This window comes from Ylistrum balloti, unplaced genomic scaffold (assembly GCF_031769215.1).
Source record: "Ylistrum balloti isolate Yb309-2 unplaced genomic scaffold, AGI_CSIRO_Ybal_v1 Utg370312, whole genome shotgun sequence".
NCBI lineage: Eukaryota > Metazoa > Mollusca > Bivalvia > Pectinida > Pectinidae > Ylistrum > Ylistrum balloti.
The window spans coordinates 862,150-886,866 of NW_026782231.1; the positions used below are offsets into that span (position 1 = coordinate 862,150).

At 36.7% G+C, this 24,717-nt stretch overlaps 2 protein-coding genes across 2 annotated transcripts; both read left to right on the top strand.

Annotated features, from left to right (window-relative positions):
* Positions 1-1,288: 1,288 nt before the first annotated feature.
* LOC132553233 (thyroid peroxidase-like) lies at positions 1,289-13,143 on the top strand. The gene is made up of 14 exons (XM_060217462.1): positions 1,289-1,370; positions 2,071-2,203; positions 3,295-3,506; positions 3,618-3,806; positions 5,060-5,132; positions 5,304-5,422; positions 6,168-6,275; positions 7,622-7,720; positions 8,325-8,811; positions 9,419-9,631; positions 10,224-10,384; positions 11,312-11,414; positions 11,662-11,718; positions 13,017-13,143. Exons 1-14 carry the CDS (start codon positions 1,289-1,291, stop codon positions 13,141-13,143), a joined length of 2,163 nt encoding a protein of 720 aa, XP_060073445.1.
* A 5,869-nt stretch (positions 13,144-19,012) lies between these two features.
* Positions 19,013-22,670, top strand: LOC132553234 (uncharacterized). Its single transcript, XM_060217463.1, has 3 exons — positions 19,013-19,090; positions 21,259-21,315; positions 21,723-22,670. The coding sequence occupies exons 1-3, from the start codon at positions 19,013-19,015 to the stop codon at positions 22,668-22,670; spliced, it is 1,083 nt and encodes a 360-aa protein (XP_060073446.1).
* Positions 22,671-24,717: the final 2,047 nt, after the last annotated feature.

The window sequence follows — 24,717 nt, forward strand, 5'->3', positions numbered from 1 at the left end:
CAGTCTAACAGTGTGGTAAGTAAACAGTCACCACCAGTCTAACAGTATGGTAAGTAAACAGTCACCACCAGTCTAACAGTATGGTAAGTAAACAGTCACCACCAGTCTAACAGTATGGTAAGTAAACAGTCACCACTAGTCTAACAGTATGGTAAGTAACATTGTTAACTCACTAACGTCGGTACCACTACATATTACAGTATAGGGGTGTCTTTGTTATTTCAACATGTACTGAACCAATTTAACAATTAAATTGACATCACAAGAATTTTATAAATGCTAAGGAACATTGTAAATTTATATTACAAGAATCAAATCATGAAATAAACATGATAGAAAAACGGTGTTTGATAAAAATTTTCAATATTATTGTTTAAATTTCTACTCGAGTTGGTCTCAACGACACTACCAAATCTAGCGTTTCATTTGTCAATACATTAACATTGAACAGGACTTATGAATACATCCTAGACAGATTTAGCGCGGGGAATTATTATTTTTGATGCTAAATTATAAAAAAAGTAAATCTGCTCCAGATTTGCAGAATATATATTGGTAAATATAAATAATATTATAATAACACATAGGGCCAAGATCTTGGTCTATTGAGATATTTAGAATATAACTTTTCTTGACCACGTCCGTGATGACCTGGATATATAGACTAGAGTGAATGTTCATAAAACCCACTCCGTAACATTTTAACAATCGGGTGACGACAGTATAGCTCCGTATACCTGTCGGAGAATTTTCCTAATCTCTTAACTTTATCAACAAAATCAATTGAGTTTTAATTATTTTTTTTCTAATTTTATTTTTTGTGTCACATAATCGTATTCTGCTTGAGTAACACTGTTTGATCATCCTCTAATTTAAAATGCCGGACTGTATTTTTATAGAATCCATTAGAATTACACAAGATCTATAACTGCAGACTTGGATTTGTTCAAAATATTGAAACCGAAACATCGATATATAAGCATTGAATCATGCTTTTGTCGGTTTCATGGAATGATGAATTGAGTTGTTCTAGCTACAAATGCAACAAGAACTGAATTTGTTTCAAGAAGAAAGCAGTACATATTTAATTTCTACGGTTCCGAAGTTTCAGATCATCTGACCCGACATGTAAATGTTTATGTTTGACCTGGAATTACAAGCAAAAATCAAATTAGGACATGGAAGTATGTATCCATTGTAGGACGAAAGAATTGTGAGTTTGTGCCTCGGGTCCTTTTGGAAATCCGTCCTTGTGGCCTGTTTACTACAAACTGTTGTTGATGCCAATATGGCGGCAATATTCGAAGAGGCTGTCGTTCATGGGACACAACAGTTAGAAGAGCTAGTACAAAAGCGATGGGATTATGCAGGTATTCATTTAATATAAGCCTGTCAATCTGTTATAGCTTTACCTTCTCTAAGTATTGTTGTAGGCGTGGACAAAGTAGGGAAGATCATATCTATATAGAAAGAAAACTTCCTAAATACAATTATGCATTCATTGATGCTGGTCAGTTCTCATGGTGATGACTTAACATAGTATTTTTACAACTCATATGACTTTGTTGAAATTCAAATCATAAGAGCTATAAACTTTTATAATCAGAAGTATAAGATCGATAGATTATCGATGATCCGTCTGATCATATCCCACATCTTTTACGACAGTCGTATCGAACTTCAATTTTGTCCCACCAAATTCTCAATGTATTGTGATGGTAGTGTTTGCCCCTGTTTTGTAATATTCTAGAAATATTTACATAATGCTAGCTAAAGGATTGTTAATAATTGTAAATGAATGTATGTATGTGTTATTTATCAATTCAGATATTGAATAGTTTGAGGCCAAATATATAAATGGCAGTAGAAGACCCTTACTCTTCCGGAACAACTGGTCTTAATCTCCTTGTACATTTTCGGGATTCTGCGTGTACAGCTTTCTTCTGTTTTTATTTTACAATAGTTTCATCAAATATGATTGAATTCAGACATGTCTGTATATTCTTAGTTGTTCAAATAAGCGACAAAAATACAAATAATTGAACGCTCTACAAACTGTGGCTATTTCAGAGGTTGACAAACCACAAATCGGCGGTAGTTGTAAGGAAGCTCATTACCAAATACATTCACAAACACCCGAAGGTGAAACTCTGGAATTTATTGCCAACACACAGCTCAACACCCTGGAATTCGTCATGCAAAGGTCAGCTATATATATGGTCCTGTTCCATCCAGTTACGAGTTTTGGTTTGAAAATTGTAAATTGTCATTTCAACAACTATAGTATTTTAACTGAGCTTTATGTATGTGAGCCAGGTGAGTACATGTACTGAGTGTGCGTGAGAGGATGCGTCTTGTTCATGTAAGCCTTATTGTGATCGTGTGGAATTTACAATCTTCCAATCAGCTATGTACTTGTCAATACTTGTATTAAGATACAATTTTATATTGGTATAGTCAAAATTGTTTGATACGTCATCGATAAAACAACTCAGAGTAACATTTATAGACGTGATAAATATAAAGTCTGGATTTTTACTTTTCTTTCGATCACTTTGAATTTTCCTAAGTTGTCTCCTAGACTTAAGCATATAACATCAATTACTTGTCCCTGAAGGACGGAACAACTGTATGATGTAGCATCACTGAAGAGTCCTAGAAGGACGAAACAGCTGTACGATGTAGCATCACTGACGAGTCCTAGAAGGATGAAACAGCTGTACGATGTAACATCACTGACGAGTCCTAGAAGGACGAAACAGCTGTACGATGTAACATCACTGACGAGTCCTAGAAGGACGAAACAGCTGTACGATGTAACATCACTGACGAGTCCTAGAAGGACGAAACAGCTGTACGATGTAGCATCACTGACGAGTCCTAGAAGGACGAAACAGCTGTACGATGTAACATCACTGACGAGTCCTAGAAGGACGAAACAGCTGTACGATGTAGCATCACTGAAGAGTCCTAGAAGGACGAAACAGCTGTACGATGTAACATCACTGACGAGTCCTAGAAGGACGAAACAGCTGTATGATGTAACATCACTGACGAGTCCTAGAAGGACGAAACAGCTGTATGATGTAGCATCACTGACGAGTCCTAGAAGGACGAAACAGCTGTATGATGTAACATCACTGACGAGTCCTAGAAGGACGAAACAGCTGTACGATGCAGTTTAATTCGTGTATTGGCTCTACAGTATCTAAGCTGATGTTTGTATTAAAAGGTGTGTCTCAAATAAAATCAATCTGCCGCCTACGTATAGTCATATTTTTCCTCATTTTCTAGATCTGGCCTTTCTCTGTCAACTATTCGCCATGACCAGGAACTAAACCTTCTATGGAATCAGACATTTCCGAGTTGTCTGTGTAATGTAACATGTGAATCCAGTGAGTATCGTACACCGGATGGTTCGTGTAATAACTTACAGTACCCGTGCTGGGGAATGAGTGAAACTCCACAGGCGAGGCTTGTTCCTGCTGAATATGGAGACGTCATGGGTATGATTATGTACTAATATATTGTTTATCGGTGAACACATGTCAATTCGAACGTCTCGCGATCTTCTAAAAACCTGTTTATTTACAATAAATGTTTCAACTTTCGCTCAGGACTAGGATCAGCGCCTCGAAACGCCACATCGGGACCAGACCCTGTAGAATTGCCGAGTGCACGGCTTGTGTCTCTAACACTCTTCAGAGATTTCTCAAAGGAAGACAAAGACGACAAACTGTCATTCGAAGTGATGAGCTGGGGTCAATTTATCGATCATGACATTGTATTCACACCAGTGTCAAAAGGTTAATATTTTACTTTTTAAAGTCTGTACAGTGTTTTATAACAGTGATGTCACATGATCAATATATTTGAAATTAATAAATCGATATTTGTCATTCGAGTATGTTGGCTTGTCAACGTCTTTTAAAGTTTTACTTTTTAAAGTCTGTACAGTGTTTTATAACAGTGATGTCACATGATCAATATATTTGAAATTAATAAATCGATATTTATCATTCGAGTATGTTGGCTTGTCAACGTTTTTTAAAGTTTTACTTTTTAAAGTCTGTACAGTGTTTTATAACAGTGATGTCACATGATCAATATATTTGAAATTAATAAATCGATATTTATCATTCGAGTATGTTGGCTTGTCAACGTCTTTTAAAGTTTTACTTTTTAAAGTCTGTACAGTGTTTTATAACAGTGATGTCACATGATCAATATATTTGAAATTAATAAATCGATATTTATCATTCGAGTATGTTGGCTTGTCAACGTCTTTTAAAGTTTTACTTTTTAAAGTCTGTACAGTGTTTTATAACAGTGATGTCACATGGTCAATATATTTGAAATTAATAAATCGATATTTATCATTCGAGTATGTTGGCTTGTCAACGTTTTTTAAAGTTTTACTTTTTAAAGTCTGTACAGTGTTTTATAACAGTGATGTCACATGATCAATATATTTGAAATTAATAAATCGATATTTATCATTCGAGTATTTTGGCTTGTCAACGTTTTTTAAAGTTTTACTTTTTAAAGTCTGTACAGTGTTTTATAACAGTGATGTCACATGATCAATATATTTGAAATTAATAAATCGATATTTATCATTCGAGTATGTTGGCTTGTCAACGTCTTTTAAAGTTGCAGAATATAACTATTTAAATCCGGGGACATATTTCATTATGGACCCTACATAATACAATAAATATATTTGATTTAAAATTCCCCTTTCATTGAAAACATTGATAGCTTTTAGACTAACTCTATGACTTTAAACTTCATGTATTTAGTATTGTTGGGTTCATGTTCTGTATATAGGTCATCAATGAAGCAATACAACTAAAGTTTTAATCGTCAGCGCACATGCAAAAGTTCGCAGGTGGTTGTTTTTTCATTATATGCTTATTTGTACCATTGAAACCAAACAACGTTCATCGTATTTAATTGTGAGATTAGTTTGATTTATCTAAGGAATTACTGACAAAGACGTAAAAACTTAAAATGTTCTTCTATATAACAAGCATATCATTATTATAATATTCCACAGGTGCTGATGGAAATAGCATTTCCTGCTGTGTTGCTCCAGACAATAGTACTACCCGACAACCAATTACAGACAGGTAATTATTGTCTCCCTTGATACTACGTTATATCGCGCCTTTCGCCTTCAGGATTGTGATGACGGCTACCATGTACTAGTAAACATAAAACATTTGAAAAACGTGCCCTGGATTTCCTAATAGAATTTTAAATAGAGAATTGATAAAAATATAAATTGTTATTGTCATTAGGGTCGAATGTGCTCCAATTGTGGTGGATATGGCGACAGATCCACATTTCACCGACACCACATGCTTAGATTTCGTCAGATCAGCTCCTGCTGTCAGTACTGATTCATCTTGTATCCCTCGTAAGTACGGCCTTCATCAGATTCATTTTAGTTCAGTTTACTTTACGTTTCATTAATGGCTAAATATTTCGGAATACTGAGGACTATACTGTTTATCTATACTTTTATAGTACATACACGATTACCTATCTAGATATTTATGTTACTTAAGCTACTGATAATACCACCGAGTGTCGACTTTATAGATTATAACTAGAGGATAAATCTCGTAACAAGGCTAACAATGTTGACCTATAAAAAAAGAAAAAAAACAGTTAGGTATTTAAATTAAAAGTTAAGACTGAGACAGATATTCAATGTTACAAAGGGCAATATTTCATATTTCATTTAGGCCCTCTTGTATTGTAATGTAGATGGATGGTAATTTTCTCAAAGTTTCTTATGTCAGTCACACAGCTGTGCTTACTGCCAGCTCGAAAACAGCTGACCATCACACAGAGACCTGTAGATCCTTAACCAAGAATTCTTGCTTGCATAGATGTCCTTCTAAGGCGAAGGAAAATGAATAGATTTATTTAACGGCTCTTTAATATACAGATCATGTAGAACGATGAGCATGGTATAAAAAGGATGACATACATATAAATTTAACTCTTGTGAAAAGGTTTGTTTTGAGCACACACTTAAGGATAATGTTAAAATTCATTCATTGTTTAATTCATTAAAACATCATTTAAACGTCATTTCTGAAAGATGTAGGGTTGGTATGGTTTCAAGTAGTATCATAAATGTCGCTTGATTGCAGTAAAAAGAGAGCAGATGAATTTGGCGACTTCTTTTATTGACGGCTCAATGGTATATGGGACAACACTGGAAAGACAAAACTCTCTAAGAGACATGACTCAGAATAAAGGTATTATTTTTACCTCTTATTACAAACCAGTTGGACGGGTTCTGCTCCCTGGCCGAGGAACACTTATTTACCACTCAGTGCCTAACGCTCAGAATTGTTTTGTTTTTATTTTATTATTGTTTTTCAAATGGTTTCCCCGTCGTCGGTATAATTTGCCAAGGTGTGGTGTATCGACGGAGGCCTTTCGCAGTATACTTCAGTGTGATAACACTATGAGTTCGGTATTGCCTCTATCACAAATGCGCTTCCGAGACGGTATCGCAGCGTCTTATAAATGTGGGCTTAGCACAATACTTTAATACTTTAATTACCCAGTTTTAAAGAATCGTTTGTGTTTGTGGCCAGAGAAAGAAAATACCGTGATGACTTGCTGAGAAGGAGAGAATGTGATGGTTAACGTTGTGTTAATTTTATAAAATATCATTAGGTCCTATGTTTTATAATAAATAATTGGGATCTATTGCTGCATTGTGTTGTTTTGTATAACTTCTAAATGAAAAGGCTTTTCACATAAGACGATGTTGATGTATCTGACGGTCAGCAGTATGATATGTATGGTATACACTGATCGCACAAAAGCTCCATACCGTACGAGTGTTTCGTTGTACAAAAAATTCTCTTTATAGCGCCGAACACTTAAAATAAAACCTGACGGCTAACGTCACAGATCTTTTCATGTTTGAAAAGATTTAGTCCTGGCAATATCTAGCATGCTGAAAATTCTGTGTGACAGCCTTGTCAAAGCCACAGATGTCGTTGCTCGCAACACCATACTCTTTTGTGAAAATTCAGGGTGACACACGCTATTCATCACCAAAGGATATTTTACATATACCTATTATTGAGAAAGTAAAAATATCATATATCTTAATATAAAAGTTTCATAATAAAATATATCAGCTAAATCAGAACTTAGTTACATTTAAAATTAGCCTTTTGATGTGTTATGACATCATACTGTTTGGATTGGTATGTTGATAAACTTTTATATTGTTTATCGTCCTGTTAACAGCTATGGTCATTGCAGGACGGCATCACCATATATGCGAAATAAATGTATATGTTGAGTGTGTTTGTGTGAAAGTGCGATATGTTCGTGTTAGTCTCTGTGGAAACTTTTGAAACTTTTGATCTTTTAGCAGTTATGATAAAGTTCTTAAATAAAGAAATAAAAAAAAGTATGACATATCTAGTGAAGTAGTCATAAGATTTGTCAGCAAACTGTGCAGCTCTTGCCTCGAACAGCCATTTGAGTATTTTTCTCCACCGTAAAGATGCTATACATGAGGTAAAGTTTTACTATTCAGTGTAAATTGGAAAGACAAGCTTGCTATGCTGTGTTCCAGGTTTGATGCTGGTAAGTCCTGGTAATTTACCACCGCCTCTTGGAACCAATACGACCTGTAGGCTGACTCAAGAAACGAATGAATTCTGCATGAAAACAGGTAAAATCGTACAAACGACACATACATGTGTATTGTCAAACGACAACAACTCAGCTGGGTCGTTCAAACAGAAAAGATAGTGATTCTAAGTCATGCAATGGGGCAGCATACCTATGTAGATCTGTTCAATACCCACTCTTGATGTGGAAGAAAAACACCTATTCTGCAAGGGAGAACATTAAATTGTATCCTAATTTGTTCCTCCGAGGTATCGAGAAAGGACATGTATGCAGTCTCTCCTATCATATAACCCGTGTGTTCTCTTGACATTCACCTCTTAAGACAAATTATTGACTAGACGAGTGTTCCGACGACACACAATTGAAAAGCACCTTTAAAATCAAATTTAAAATCAAACTGCATCATACAACTATATCGTTTTACTAAGACTTTTTAATCATACTAAGTGCCTAAATTTGGAAACGTATGGTCGACTGAGGAAAACCAAATAGATAGTAATAAATGTATGAATCGACATGTGTACAGGGGTAGCACATTAGCCCAAGAATAGAAAAACGCAATTCGTTTTAAATATTATATTTGGCGGTCCCAATAATTCGAAATGATTGTTAAAAATACAATATTTATCATGATTATTTTGTAGGTGATGGACGAACTCAGGTAGTTCCGAACCTTGCGAATGACCATGTCCTACTGCTAGGAAACCATAATACAATAGTTTTGCAACTGGCAGAGATAACACGTTGGTCCGAGGAAAAGCTCTTTCAGGAAGCAAGAAAGATAAACATCGCTATTATGCAACAGATTACATACGGCGAATATCTACCTCTTATTCTTGGCCCTGATTTGATGAACGAGTACAAACTTATGGTTCGGGAACCATCTCATAACATCTATAATGCCGCAATGAATCCTACAGTCTTTAACAATTTTGCTGTAGCAGCATTTCGATTCGGTCATTCGCAGATTACAGATTTCCAAAATTTCCTCAGTAACTACTACAACGACACAACAGTGAATAGAATTGAAGACACATACCTCCGGCCCATATTTACTGTCCGTGAACAAGGCAAAGACCTTGATAAACATACGAGATGGAAGGTGACAACTCACTCTGCAGAGGCTGGAAGGTAAGTTGTTTAATCCGAATAAGGTGACAACTCATTCTAAAGAGGCTGGTAGGTAAGTTTTTCAATCCGATGAAGGTGAAAACTCACTCTACAGACGCTGGTAGGTAACATGTTTAATTCGGTAATTGTCATACACGGTCGGTCACTTAACCTCTCATGCCCTTAACATATTTGACTGCTCAAAAGACACACATATGAGTAATATATTTCTTAAAATACAAATTCAGATATGGATGTAGTTGAGCTAAACAATGAAGTAAACTTCTAGGACTCATCAGTGATTTTAAGGGCCGAAATTTTTAAGTTTGGAGGCGACTTAAAAAAATCCAAACTGATCGAAAGAAAAGCCAATAGTCCGGGAGGTACACTATCCCCATAATTCAACAATGGTTTTAATGGTTTCTTATCCAGATACTGCTTGTCATACTAATGATGAGATACAAAACCTTTTCCTAGTTTAACTCTGGTCTCCTGTCTTTCTGAGGTTAATGCGCTGTTGTCTATTGGGACCGTCGCAGATAACACTGCAGAGACGATAAACCTGTACTAATAGGTTAAAGGTGAAAAAATCAAACATTTATCTAAATATATTTTATATTTCGTACAGATTGTTTCCAAAAGGTGTGTTGGATCTTCTGTTTCTGGACTCGCTTGGACACAGTTTAGACCTCCCTGCTGTTAACATTCAGAGAGGAAGAGATCATGGTATCCCGCCTTATGTCAATTTTTTGAACGTATGCGGATTGGCCATACCCACTACCTTTGATGAACTGATGAACCACACAGTTGCAAATAGGGCACTTCTGGCGTCTGTTTACAAGTAAGCGTTATCACAACAGTCTTACATCTTAGATCTGGAGTAGTCGTGTCTGTCTATCATAGAACAAAAAAGGGGTTTATTCTTCAAATCACTTTCGTAGAAGGGACTGCCTTATTAATCACAATGTACAGTCGGACCTCGTTATCTCAAACTCGTATAATTCGAAGACCTCTTTTAATTCGAAACATTCGTCCGTCCCGACGTAACTTTACACAAAACATTCGTCTGTCCCTACGTAACTTTACACAAAACATTCGTCTGTCCCTACGTAACTTTACACAAAACATTCGTCTGTCCCTACGTAACTTTACACAAAACATTCGTCTGTCCCTACGTAACTTTACACAAAACATTCGACCCCAATTAAATCGAAATTCTGGGTTATCTTTTAAGTTTCCCCATGGTCCAGCAGAGTTCGAGATAAAAGAGGTTAGACTGTAGTCTTTGTTATCTATTTTCGTACAATGTTTCATGTATTTACGTTGTCATTGATATGTATATATTGTTTTAAGATACGTTATGTATTAAACATGTACAACTTCATGTTGTAAAAGAGTTTTAAATAAACACATCATCTATTACCTTACTGTAGTGCTGTCTCTGATATTGACCTTTTCGCGGGGGGAATGACCGAAGAATTTGTAACAGGTGGAAAAGTTGGACCAACGTTCGGCTGCCTCCTTGGAAAACAGTTCCAAGCTCTGAAACACGGGGACCGTTTCTGGTTTGAAAGAAGCACGGTCTTTAATACAGGTAACCATCACAAATCGCCAGTATCAATAATAACATGATACCTACCTTGTAGTACATGGACAATAGTAAACCCATGCTTAAAAAAAGCAAATACCAACATGTCAACATGATCATAATCCAAACTCAAATTCAATAAAACAAGGCCAAAATATGAATTAATGAAAGATGTACATGGAGGCTCAGGAAAAGGCACAAGAATAAAACCGCGTGTTTCTGAAGAGAAAGTCTCTTAAGCTTAAAACAATCTACTGAACCCTTGTTGTGTCCAACTTCTAATCACAATTATTGGCTATATAATCATACTTCAGTACCAAGCTTATTATGGTCATTTGTTCATTAAGGTCATTTAAAGATTGTAACGTGGTTCAGTTTGTAAATAATGCATACAAATACTTGATTTGTATCTGCGAAAATTGACACTAAAACAGGAACACAGATATGATTTCATTTCAACAAGAATACAGATATGATTTCATTACAAGAATACAGATATGATTTCATTACAAGAAAACAGATATGATTCCATTTCAACACGAATTACAGAAATAATTTCATTTAAATACGAATACAGAAATGATTTCATTTTTCGTTCGTCGCTATGTTATACACCTGTTAAGGAGAGTGTTGAAAAGGGAGTAAGTTCTGGCAATGATAGAGTACTTTGTGAACGTTACCATGGATTCCCATGGAATAGTCTAAATGTCTTAGGTGAGGGTAGGTTTTGTGCCTTAGTGTATCATTTGTTGTCAATCATAATCACAGTGTTAATGACACTAAAACGTTTGGAGGATCCTGTCAGAATTAGTTTCATGTGCCTGTAATTCAATATTATACTACCAGGTATAAAAATGTTTGCAGGGACACAAAACATTAGAGAAATATTTCCCGGTCATATGATTAAAACAAGTTCTGTACAATATATTTTAGCCCAACTCATCGAACTACGCAAAATGACATTGGCGAAGGTGATGTGTCTGAACTTTGACATGTGTAATATTCAACCAGATGCGTTCAAACTACCAAATTTCATGTGAGTAGTAATACATCAATATGTTGTTTCACATTGATAACTCGATATATATCAATTATCAGAATGTTATATTAAAAATAAAAGCCAATAGGAATGACTAAGCTATATTTTAATCGGTCTGATATGTTAACGGGATGGCGTGTTTTCCCAGTTTTTAAGAACACCACTACTGATAAGGTTCAGAGTTAACAGTTCCCATGGAGACATAAATTTTGAACATTCTTGCCATCTTTGTTTTATTGAACAGTTACAACAGACCGACGAGCTGCAGCAATCTCCCTGACATGAACTACAACGTGTTTAGGTAATTAGAGGGGCACTAGTAGCAGGTGAACAGACGTGTAACATACATAATACTGGAAGTATACTCCTGGTTGGAAATATCATAAAAGACTTTTAAATGTTCATTATGTCTATCTTTGTGTTATTTTGTAAAAGTCCTGATTATCTCTTATCCAGTAAAAACATCTTGTGTTGATGTTAAAAAGTTTCATTCGAAAATAAAACTATTGCATATGAAATTAGTGTTATCCATTTACACCCGTTAATATACTGAATACCGGGATATTTTCGCCTAAGGTTATTTTCGCCCTTGTACTATAATACACGAATTCGCTTCTTTGTTCATTTCGCCACATGGGATGTATATAAAATGTTACATAAATGTAACAACGTCTGTCGCCATCTTAAATTCGCTCTGTATGTTCATGGACGTAAAAGACGAAAAGTACATGAGAATGACAATAACATGAGGGCGAAAATTTCTCGGAATACAGTACATTGATGATGAAGGACGATTGTTGGTTTCCCGCTAAATCCGCCATATTGTTACAGATATAACAGCAGATTCGTTTTTGTCACTCCTGATATAAGTAAGGTAATTGTGATCGCTGTTGTAATTGTAGAAGCGCTTACCTCGAACATTTTCTCAGACAGATTGATAACAACTCAATGTTGATGAACGTTAAACATACAGCAGTAACTACTATGGTAAAGTTTTCCTCGTGTTATGAAGGGTACTAAAATCTTTTTATACATTTACATGTTAACAGGAGTAATATAATTATTTATTTGGACATAACAAAACCTACCATTTTATAGACTGCGGTTTGTCTCGGACAGGGGATAGAACCCAAAACCTTCCTTACTAAACTCTGGTACATCTCGGACAGGGAACAGAACCCAAATCTTTCCTCACTGGGCTGTGGTTTGTATCGGCCAGGGGACAGAACCCAAAGTCGTCCTTACTAGACTCTGGTATGTGTAGACAAGGGGACAGAACCCAAAGTCTTCCTTACTAGACTCTGGTATGTGTAGACAAGGGGACAGAACCCAAAGTCGTCCTTACTAGACTCTGGTATGTGTAGACAAGGGGACAGAACCCAAAGTCTTCCTTACTAGTATGTGTAGACAAGGGGACAGAACCCAAAGACTCTGGTATGTGTAGACAAGGGGACAGAACCCAAAGTCTTCCTTACTAGACTCTGGTATGTGTAGACAAGGGGACAGAACCCAAAGTCGTCCTTACTAGACTCTGGTATGTGTAGACAAGGGGACAGAACCCAAAGTTTTCCTTACTAGACTCTGGTATATCTCGGTCAGGGGACAGAACCCAAAACCTTCCTCACTAGACTCTGGTAAGACTCGGACAGGGGACAGAACCCAAGCCTTCCTCACTAGACTCTGGAAAGACTCGGACAGGGGACAGAACCCAAGTCTTCCTCACTAGACTCTGGTAAGACTCGGGCAGGGGACAGAACCCAAGCCTTCCTCATTAGACTCTGGTAAGACTCGGACAGGGAACAGAATATGAATGACAACCTGTTACGGACTGGCAGTGGTTAAGTCAACTCATTAGGGTATACTTGTAATTAGTGACCTGCCAGTACAATACTCCCGGGGTTCGATTCCCGGAACAGACGTGTAAAGGTATGGGGTCACCTGCCCGACCACATGGATTTTCCCAGGGTACTCCGGTTTTCTGCCTCAGTAATAACACTTGCATACTTCCATCCGGGCCAACAAGAGTGAATAAAATAAATTGGATTTTTTAAAGTCAATTTAGTTCTTTTTATCACAAGCATCCTCAGAACACATCAGTCCAACCCTCTCTTCCTGAGAATTTAATATGAAAAATATTAATAGTCTTCTTCAGGACCCAAAAGTACCAGAACTGTTGTAAGGCTGTATAGCTCTTATGGAATTTTACCAAAATTGGAGGAAAAAATGTAGCTAAAATTTATACGCCAAGTTCATATTTCTGTCTTGTCAAGATATAGTAATAACGTCCTAGAAGCTTACCGAAACTTTAAGTTAAGTGGTGCCAGGGGGTAGGACCTCCAAAGCTCAAATTTATTAATTATTCTCCTGTTCAGGATCGTTTGAGCGACATATTAATGTTTAATCTTTGGTGAAGAGCAAAATGTGTTTCCTGTTTGATCTCAGGACGGGGTCAAATTTTACTATAACTTACATCGGAAAACACTTGTCTTCTCATGAACGACACGTGATACATGTTGACTAAACCTGGTTAAGATAATCCAGATAGGGGTAGAGGGATTCCACAAGGTGTTACAGGAGGTCCTGATTCCCGGACAAGCAGAAATACAGGATGACAAAGAAATACTTTAGAAAAACGTTCGTCCTCGCAATGTCAGAACTACATAGTACTGACTGTATTTATTTCTACAGAGGAGAAATAAAACTGAAGTTAGCTACCGTTAAGGCCGATAAAACATCTTATTTCTTTTTATTCCATTGTATATATGTGTGCATGTGGGTTTTTTTTCAAAACTTGGAAATAAATCATGGCTGATATCTCCAAAGCCTTGTAAGTGTCTGTCGGCGTTGATTCAGAGTGGCATTAGTATTACGTATAGATGTATCCTAGAACACGTCCTGGTTTTATTTCCTCGCTTGTCACACTTCCGACAACTGGCAGGCGAACAATTCCTCTTGTATCAACAGTGCACGTTTGACATATAAACCTTACCATGATAAAATCTCGCGCGCCGACATCTTGTGCCCCGAGGTCCAAGCAGTGACCTGACCTTTTCCTTAGGTCATGGGTCATGACATAATTAACTGTATTGTGTTTGATTGATAAATCGATAATATTACAAGAAAAAGTCGTCAATACCTGTATTAAATAAGATATATGTAGTAAGCAGTATGACTTTGGTAGAAGAATCTTTGAAACTTGCCAAAAGATTGCGTCTGTAGTTTTCAGTGCGTGTCACCTTGCGATATCGAGATAGAGAAAATGTACAGTGTTATATGGTTGACTTATGTAAATCCTGACTCCTTATCTTACAATTACATATCCCATTTTATTAGAATCCTCTCCTGTACATCAAAAAAGATGTTAAGGGTTGGATCAATCAATAGAGCGGAAAGGCGTGGCTAACGGCATCCGGTTTTATTTGAATGTTAAATCCAGTTTTCTACCAATTAAGATTCTAATGCGTGTTGCAGGCTGCAGCAAACAAATTGACGTACTTTTGTTGTAATTCTCGTGAGACAAACATATTGTTTTTACCTGATAGGGGTATCTTGTGTAGTACACTTACCTGTTAGGGGTATCTTGTGTAGAACACTTACCTGTTATGGGTATCTTGTGTAGAACACTTACCTGTTAGGGGTATCTTGTTGGAAGACTTACCTGTTAGGGGTATCTTGTGTGAAACAGTTACCTGTTAAGGGTATCTTGTGTGAAACAGTTGCCTGTTAGGTGTATCTTGTGTAGTACACTTACCTGTTAGGGGTATCTTGTGTAGTACACTTACCTGATAGGGGTATCTTGTGAACACTTACTTGTTAGGGGTATCTTGTGTGGAACACTTACCTGTTAGGGGTATCTTGTGTGAAACAGTTACCTGTTAGGGGTATCTTGTGTGAAACAGTTACCTGTTAAGGGTATCTTGTGTGAAACAGTTGCCTGTTAGGTGTATCTTGTGTAGTACACTTACCTGTTAGGGGTATCTTGTGTAGTACACTTACCTGATAGGGGTATCTTGTGAACACTTACTTGTTAGGGGTATCTTGTGTGGAACACTTACCTGTTAGGGATATCTTGTGTAGTACACTTACCTGTTAGGGGTATCTTGTGTGAAACAGTTACCTGTTAGGGGTATCTTGTGTAGTACACTTACCTGTTATGGGTATCTTGTGTAGAACACTTACCTGTTATGGGTATCTTGTGTAGAACACTTACCTGTTAGGGGTATCTTGTTGGAAGACTTACCTGTTAGGGGTATCTTGTGTGAAACAGTTACCTGTTAAGGGTATCTTGTGTGAAACAGTTGCCTGTTAGGGGTATCTTGTGTGGAACACTTACCTGTTAGGGGTATCTTGTGTGGAAGACTTACCTGTTAGGGGTATCTTGTGTGGAACACTTACATGTTAGGGGTATCTTGTGTGGAACACTTACCTGTTAGGGGTATCTTGTGTAGAACACTTACCTGTTAGGGGTATCTTGTGTGGAACACTTACCTGTTAGGGGTATCTTGTGTAGAACAATTACCTGTTAGGAGTATCTTGTGTAGAACACTTACCTTTTAAGGGTATCTTGTGTAGAACAATTACCTGTTAGGGGTATCTTGTGTAGAACACTTACCTGTTAGGGGTATCTTGTGTGGAACACTTACCTGTTAGGGGTATCTTGTGTGGAACACTTACCTGTTAGGGGTATCTTGTGTAGAAAACTTATCTGTTAGGGGTATCTTGTGTAGAACACTTACCTGTTAGGGGTATCTTGTGTAGAATACTTACCTGTCTTCTCCACATAGATATTAACGATCGGCTCACAGGTATATTTCAACAGCGTTCTTTTTCTGTCATTTTAATGACTATGTTAATAATTTATTTCTTGAAATGGGATTAAACTCACATTTTCCTCTGTGTCATGTTCAAGAAAGATTATTGTACAATGTAGACGTAAGGAACGTTATTTTTTCTATTGGAACATGGATGTAAGAAATGAAGATAGATCATGCTTGGTTAGAAAACATGACGAAGTGTTTCCAACAAATGATGTACAGTGAAGTGTGTGCTGTGTGGTTTGAGATACGGAAGTTTATCAAGAAAACCAATATCATACACTGTACACTATAAACTATCGACTTTGTCTCTGTTTATATTCCATTGTTGGGTCTGATTTGTTTATTTATTGAAGGAAGGAAAGGGATATGTACATTTTGTTTGTAGTTGTAAGAGACTGGAATTCGTTCGTCGGAAATACAAACTCCAGCACTCGTGGGACCCTGTACTCGTCAGTTTTATGTGTCTAGTTATTACAATAGACAATATACTATAAGTACACAGACCAGTAAGGTGAGCGGTGGTCAGGCTCTAGCCGACAGGCTGTCACCATGTGACAAGTGTCATTAGGCAGAGGACATTCCAATCGCCAAGAAATATGTAATATGTAAAGTGTCGTAACTAGGTGATAAAACACGTGTTTCTGTCTAGTTTGACAGCCAATGGTAACAGATCATTTGATCAAGTAATACACTTCCCATCATGCATTTGTACACTTCCGATTTATTTTAATTTTCGTCCTTCCGTCTGATGAATTCGACGTTGGATGTTAGAGATACATGTAGAATTTTCCACAAGACAATATAACTTATAAAGCAGATTCCTTACAACGAAAAATTCTGTCTCTTAAATGATATTTTAATGTTAATATTCACATTCATTATACGATTATTCATTTTTATAGAAAATGTGCAATTTAACCGATTATGCTAATTTTTGAGATGCGATTATTGGCATTAAGTCGGGTTGTCATTTCATTGACAGATATTTCTGTCTACGGTACCTTTCTTAAACCTAGTAGTTCCAAAAACCGACCTTTTCCGTAAAGGATTCGATGTCCTTAGTCAAGAAGGATCTCGAGTAAGGATAAGCATGATTCGTTAAAAGTGTATTTCAAAGAAATAGCTTGGGAAATTCTTTAATATTTTAAATTAAGGAAACATTTAAGTTCAGGCATATCCGTGACATAAGGCCAGGTGATGAGACATACTTAGCAAATATATATTTTTGGAAGGAACATACACAACGGACTGATGCTAGTTCTACAGTAATAAGCAAACATGTTAAAAGTATGTTACTGAATCTGAAAAAAGATAACAGTGCTGTAGAAGTATACGATATCATACATTATAGAATATTTACCATAATTTGACATTCCTAGGATTTAACCAAGGTCAGCTGTGGGTGTAGTAAAATCATTACGAGTAATGTAGACAGACTGAAATCGCCTTCCTTTGTAACAAGACGAAAAATAAAATGATAACTACAAGCATTGACCTGTTTGTGGATGGCATTCATGGGCAAATGAATGTCAAGAGTATAGGACAGATTCAATGAAGTGTAAGAAAATAAATATATGCATATACTTACATATAATTCTACTGACGATATCGTTATTGTATTTTGATGTATTGTTTGAAGCTCTGTTAAAAAGTAATGTCATTTTTGTCCAAACATCCCATGATAGTATGAAATCTTCATCCATACTTACATAGTACTATCCCGTTATCACATCTAAATAATACATAACATCCTTAGACAAGCCGCAACCCGACTGCACAGCACGTTCTACACTAACAACAACTAAACATAAAACAATACAGATGTAATTCCGGAACAAGTAAATATATCACTTGTTGTTTTTTGTCAATTTTTAAATTTTCATAATTTCAGATGATACAGGGTTACACACACACGCGCGCACGCACGTACACACACAAACACACACATATATATATCTAGAAAATGCACTATGTATTTAATTTCTAAATATTTAATATAAAATATAATGTATGTTTTTATAACATTAAAATTATAATTATATATAATTATGATTTTAATGTTAAATTAAAATAATGCTTAAAACAATATATATATTGTTTTAAACCGCCATTCCAATATATATATATTGTTTAATAACAATAACAATATATCTATTGTTTTAAACAGCCATTCCAATACAGGTGCTAAAATTATCGCACTCTGTGTATTAGTGACGACGAACTGTCGTATGATAATCAAAATTTCAAGATCCTTACCTATTCTTTTTGTTTGTATATGTTAATTTTTTAAAGTTTTAATTGTGGAGTTTTGGTGAAGGTGTTGTATATGTTAAAATAATTGTCATACGTCATTGCTTGTATTTCACGATAGTTTAACAGGGAAATTATCTTAATATGAAATCAAATACACGTTTTATTATTCTATAATTTTTAATGAGCGATACATGACTTCAGCGTGTGAATTTGTGTTAGTACGTAACCACGGGCTTATCAGGGTCTGACACTAGACATCATGTAACACTAGCGATAGGTTAACGAGCCACCGTGACTTCTCGTAAAAATACTGACGGATTACACAATCACGTGCTGGTCAGTCGAGATTACCGTTGATGAGTGTCCGCTCTCCGCTGGCCATCTTATTGATCTGATGACCAGCCAAGGTGATTAGTTCGGGCCACGGATGGTTACCGTTAGAAGACTTAGCAACTGATCTTTTGTTTTAATTTTTGACAAAAAAGTTGATTGAGTTTTATTTTAAATCTGCTTGAAGTTGTAGAAATGGATTCTAGACTAGCGTGTGTGCTGTGTTTGGTCTGCTACATACAGGTCTCCTTTGCCCAGCGATTTTTGATACGGGTAAGTATCTTAATTTATCTATTATAGAGATGGACTACCATTTTCTCATTTTGACAATTTTCTATATCACTTTTTTTTCTTTTTGTGTTTTATAAAACTCTGAGAATGGGAAAACTTGATGAATTATTTTGGGACACTTTAGTATGAAATACAAACCTCAATTTTACCAGCAACAAGAAAACGCACTTTTTATCGTATATAGAGTTATTGCTAAGATACTAAGACATATTTTACGCTGGAAAAATCTCTTTTTTTATTATTTTTTTTTCATTTGAAATAAGTAAACGTATGGTTTTAGTTTCGCAATGAAACTTCAGGTTTCAAACTGACGAGGAACAAGTACATGAATGTTTGTCTGTGGTGGAAAAGTATCACACAAGTCTATAACAACAAACCCTTAACTATGTACCATCCAACTACATTAGTGTAGTGGGAAGTGGCCTACCCTACATTCAGATCACATACAGCAAAACGGTAGCGCGAAATCAATTAATCTGAAATGGTAAAATGGCAAACTGGCATTAAACCAGTATCGATACAACAATGCACAATGATGTTTTCCTAAAGCACGGATTTAATTGTGTAATATGTAAGAAAACGCACCCTGTCTTATTTCCTGGTTCCCGGTGTGTGGGATATTTTTCTTCACGGCGTTATCAACTAACACCTGCTTTGTGGTAGATATAATGAACCGTTTCTTAATTAGAAAATTGCATTTGATCAAACGAAAAAAGGATTTAAAAAAAATATCATTTCAGTTTGGGTGAAACCTAATTATTCATATCGAGCCACAGCTTTTAACAGGGGAGGTAACTCTTACTGGTGGCTGAATCACTGGAATAATAAAATTGAGTGTAAAATGCTGTCTCTTACAGTTGAATGTGATGTACAGAAATCTATAATTATGGAAAATGCTTGAAATCTTTAGGAAATGTCAGTGTTACAGATTCTTCCTTCAAAAGTAAGATAGTTTCGTGTAATGTACTTTGATAGAGGCACGTATATCAATCATCAAGTAAAATATTTACGATGTTTGTGAATGATTTTAACGACACGATATCAACTAAAATATAAATAATAACCGGTAACATTAGTAAGTGGCGAATGATAATTAATCAACATTTTATATATCAAGGTCACATTTTTGACAGATAGGATACAGTGATTCCAATTTAATCTCACCCTACCTATCCCCACCAATTTATTTCTTTCCCTTCTCCTCTTTCTCTCTGTGTGCTTCATTTCCACTCTTGATGTCCCTCTTAACTTCCGAACTAATAGCACCCTGGATGTTGGTGTCCCTCGTGAAACCCGTCCTGATATAATCCCGGATGTTGGTGTCCCTTTTGACACCCGTCCTCATATCATCCCGGATGTTGGTGTCCCTAGTGAAACCCGTCCTCATATAACCCGGATGTTGGTGTCCCTTTTGACACCCGTCCTCATATAACCCGGATGTTGGTGTCCCTCGTGAAACCTGTCCTCATATCATCCCGGATGTTGGTGTCCCTCGTGAAACCTGTCCTCATATAATCCCGGATGTTGGTGTCCCTTTTGACACCCGTCCTCATATAATCCCGGATGTTGGTGTCCCTTTTGACACCCGTCCTCATATAACCCGGATGTTGGTGTCCCTCGTGAAACCTGTCCTCATATAATCCCGGATGTTGGTGTCCCTTTTGACACCCGTCCTCATATCATCCCGGATGTTGGTGTCCCTTTTGACACCCGTCCTCATATAATCCCGGGTGTTGGCGTCCCTCTTGACAACCGTTCGCATATAGCCCATGCTGTAGCGGAGACGTTGAATTTGTTAAAATAAAGTGTTACTTCCATTGAATTTAACGTCAAATCAGAACACTGGGTATGTCTTTAATTAAAAATATCAATACATCTTATTGATTAGGAATAATGACATAGGTAACATTGTATTTAGTTGTACTTGTTGAGAATGGGCCTGCAAAATATATGTATTCTTAGCAAATAAAATACCCAGCGTCATTTTTAAAATACAAGGGAGACAACTCTCGTGTAAATCACGGAGAAATGAGGTAAACATTTGGTGGTAATATTAAGATATCACTATCTGTGATACGTTAATGTGATCAATCTTGGTCTATACGTCAAACAAGGTTGGAAGTGTACCCTTATTTCAATCATTTTTTTAGAATCCGGAGGCCCGTTTTGATCCCCGTTGGAGCCGTCCAGCCATCTCTTCAAGTCAGGTATGTAATATATATGTTAGTGAAGCTGTATCGAATCAAGGTTGCAATGCTAGACAGTATGATTGGTGGTCAGTGATGTCACTACCAGTATTACCATATGTAATCACCCAGTATATTGTAAAATCGTAATAACATCGACACAAACGATTGTAGCAATGTGATTACTCACACTACGCTATGTAGACATGTAGATTCAGTGTCTTTATTATAAATTTGTATTTTGTGTGATTTTTAGTTATCGTGGTATTATCTTAACATTTAAATGTAATGCGAATCTTTGTTCTGTCACTGCCACAGTTACCTCCCTTTGTTTCCATTACCCCAGTGCAATACCTTGACAGACGATGGGTGCTGGAGCGGGCATGAATACCTTATTTTAACTTAAACTCGACAAATTCCTCTTGCAGGGCGAGTGGGGTGACCCGTTCCCAGGCTTACGTAGCGGTCCGAGCAGGGAAGACAGACAAATTATGCGGGTCCATGATATTGGATTACTTGGGGACAGACTGACGAGTAGAAACCGACACTCCGGAATGGGAAGTAGGACACGGAGTCGTGGATCACATATTGCAATAGAGATTGACTCAAGGGGACGTACAAGCTCGCGCGGTAGAACTAGATTTATTGATTCCGGATTTCTCGGAGACTCCCGCAGATTCAGAAGTTCCCATGGTTCCTCGTCTACAAGATCGTCCTTTGACTCTTTCAACTCCAGAAACTCTCCGGACATCATAATGATCAGTTCTCGTCTGCCTTCTTCAGACAGACGTATAACAGACAACGGAGGACAGTTTGCCGATGTTGGGATTCAAAGTTCATCACAGCCCGTCATCATTCGATCACGTGACCAGGTGCTGTCTCGATCTGATTTTATACGCAGTTCCCGACCTCCGCATGATACTCGTGTAAAAGTTGAACCTGTTGTTTCTTCTTCACAAAGCACAGTCCCAAGTGGATCTTGGCAGGAAATGAATGTTCCGCAACTACAGACGGGTGTCGATTCATTTAATAACAACCAGCCGCAAACCACTACCATTATAAACAATACAAACGCGCCTACAAACACTGGTACACGATCACCGGATATACTTATCCAAACATCTGCGCATGTCAGTCCAGGCGGAAGTAATTCCTTGGTTAGTCAGAGTACTACAAGTACGAATGTCACAAACAAGGGAACACTCTCAAATACTCATACAGTAAGTGCGCATGCGCCAGCAAGTTCTTCCCTCCAAAATGTTCTGATGTCTCTCGTAGGCTCAATCGACCTGAACCATCATCGACTACCCCGACCAACAGAGGAACCACTGGAACTCGAGGAGATACTAATGCGTAAACTTATGGCGAGGGTGTGATACGTCAACTGAATATAACGTCATGTCTTAATGAGGTGACGTCATTTGATACATCTGTCAGCTAGCGAATCAGGACATATTCTTGTTTTCGTATCATACTTTAATACTGTGTTTTGGTAATATCGCTTTAACTTATTCATAAAACATGGAGTTTCCCAAATAACTTGTATACAGTATAAGTAATTTACTCTTAATTTGACTTTGTTTTCCGCAGATGATCAGCTGATCCTTTCATCGTGTCAAAGTCACTAATTATGTTAAGAATTGTTAGTTTGGAACTCTCTTGTAAAGTATAATGTCACACTAAGGCCACGTACAGCCTTAAATACATTTTTGTTTATACGGTGAGCATGTATATATTTATTAATCGTTATGGTTTATGAATACAACCGTGTACACGAGTTGCAATGTTAGCGTGTAGCTTAATTTATTTCTTTTTTTATATAAACGGTGAAAATATAAAAGATATTTCTAAATCGTAGGTATCTATGTTGTGCATGTAGTGTGTGTATATAGAGATATAGATTGAAGAATGTTGACTAGGGTAAACTGTAACTTGTAGACATGAACGGATAAAGTAACTATTTAACATAAAATGGGCTTAATCAGCCTCATTTTGAATTATCTCAAATTTTCCTTAGGATTTTGACCAATTTTTTGTTACAATAACAGCATGAGGGGGAAACAGATATAAAAGAAACATCCTGAAACATCCAGATGCATCCCGAAATATCCCGATACATCCCGATTATCCACGGTCTGCCTTGAACATCATTACAGTAGTTTTAACACAAATTTAGAATGTAGATAATTCGGTACAGCTGGTACACATAGAATTTTACTGACCGTCTATTAAAAATAAAAATTGATTCGTCACAAATCTGTCTTGTCTTGTTTGTGTTTTATTCATTTGATGAGATAACCAGTTTTATCCCGGATTTCATTTCACAATATGACAATGAAAAGTTGAGTGGAAGTTAAACAACTAAAATAAATGTGTAATGACCATTACAAAGATCCAACATTTCCATGTTATGAGACATTTTCAATATTAGGCCTGTCAGAGGTCCATGTTTATTTGTTGGGTTATCTGTTGTCGGGCATTGAACACGGTATCTTAAATGATGTGGGCGTTTCAAGTTAATATAGTTTGAGATTACCATACTAGTCTGGTTTTCGCGGGAATGGGCCTTAACGGTCAACATTCGTTTTTGAAATTGTTGCTGTTTCAAACGAAATTTGGTTTGAAATCCACGCAATCATTCAGGAATACTAGCAAAGGAAAGCAGTTCGGAGGGTCCGCCCTCAGTCCCCAGGGGTCTATCCACTTTATGAATTTAAGTAATGATTTCCTATCCCTAATGATTTTGAGACCAAAGTTGGTTGAAAAAAAAAACATGTCTGTTGAGGCTTTGGGGAAGTGTAGGATCTCAAAGCAAAACTTTGGCCATATTCTTCATTCGAAGCTCCTCCCCCTGTCCCAAGGGGTCGAATTCATTTCTTAAATTTAACAAATTATTGTCAATCCCGTGTAATTTTTCAGGCAAAATTTAATTTAAATTTACGTGGGAGTTGTGGAAGGGTTTAGAACCCAATTTCTCAATCTAAAGGGTTGCAATATGCTGGAACTGTAGCCTGGTTTAAAGAAGAAATGAAGCATGGCTTCTTATATAAATGTACATGCCAAGATTGATCCTGGTTAAATATCTATGTATATCTTAATTGTGATGTTTCACACAGATGTGGAGATACCAGTAATTGTATAGCTAGTTGTTCTGTAGTGTTTGAGAAATACATATCTTCATAAGAAATATATCATAAAATCCCGCGTAAACTCCAATTAAGACAATGAACGAAAACCCCACAACCCCTATGACGTAAGACAAGAAACTGCTCACTCGGGCAAATCATTGCTAGTAAGACGACGACGCATGTACATTTTACGGACGCGTTCACTAGAAGCAATGATAATCAGGAAAGAAGCTATTATTATTGAACATAAAGTAATACACATTACATGTTAGATATAAGTGTATGCATCTAAACA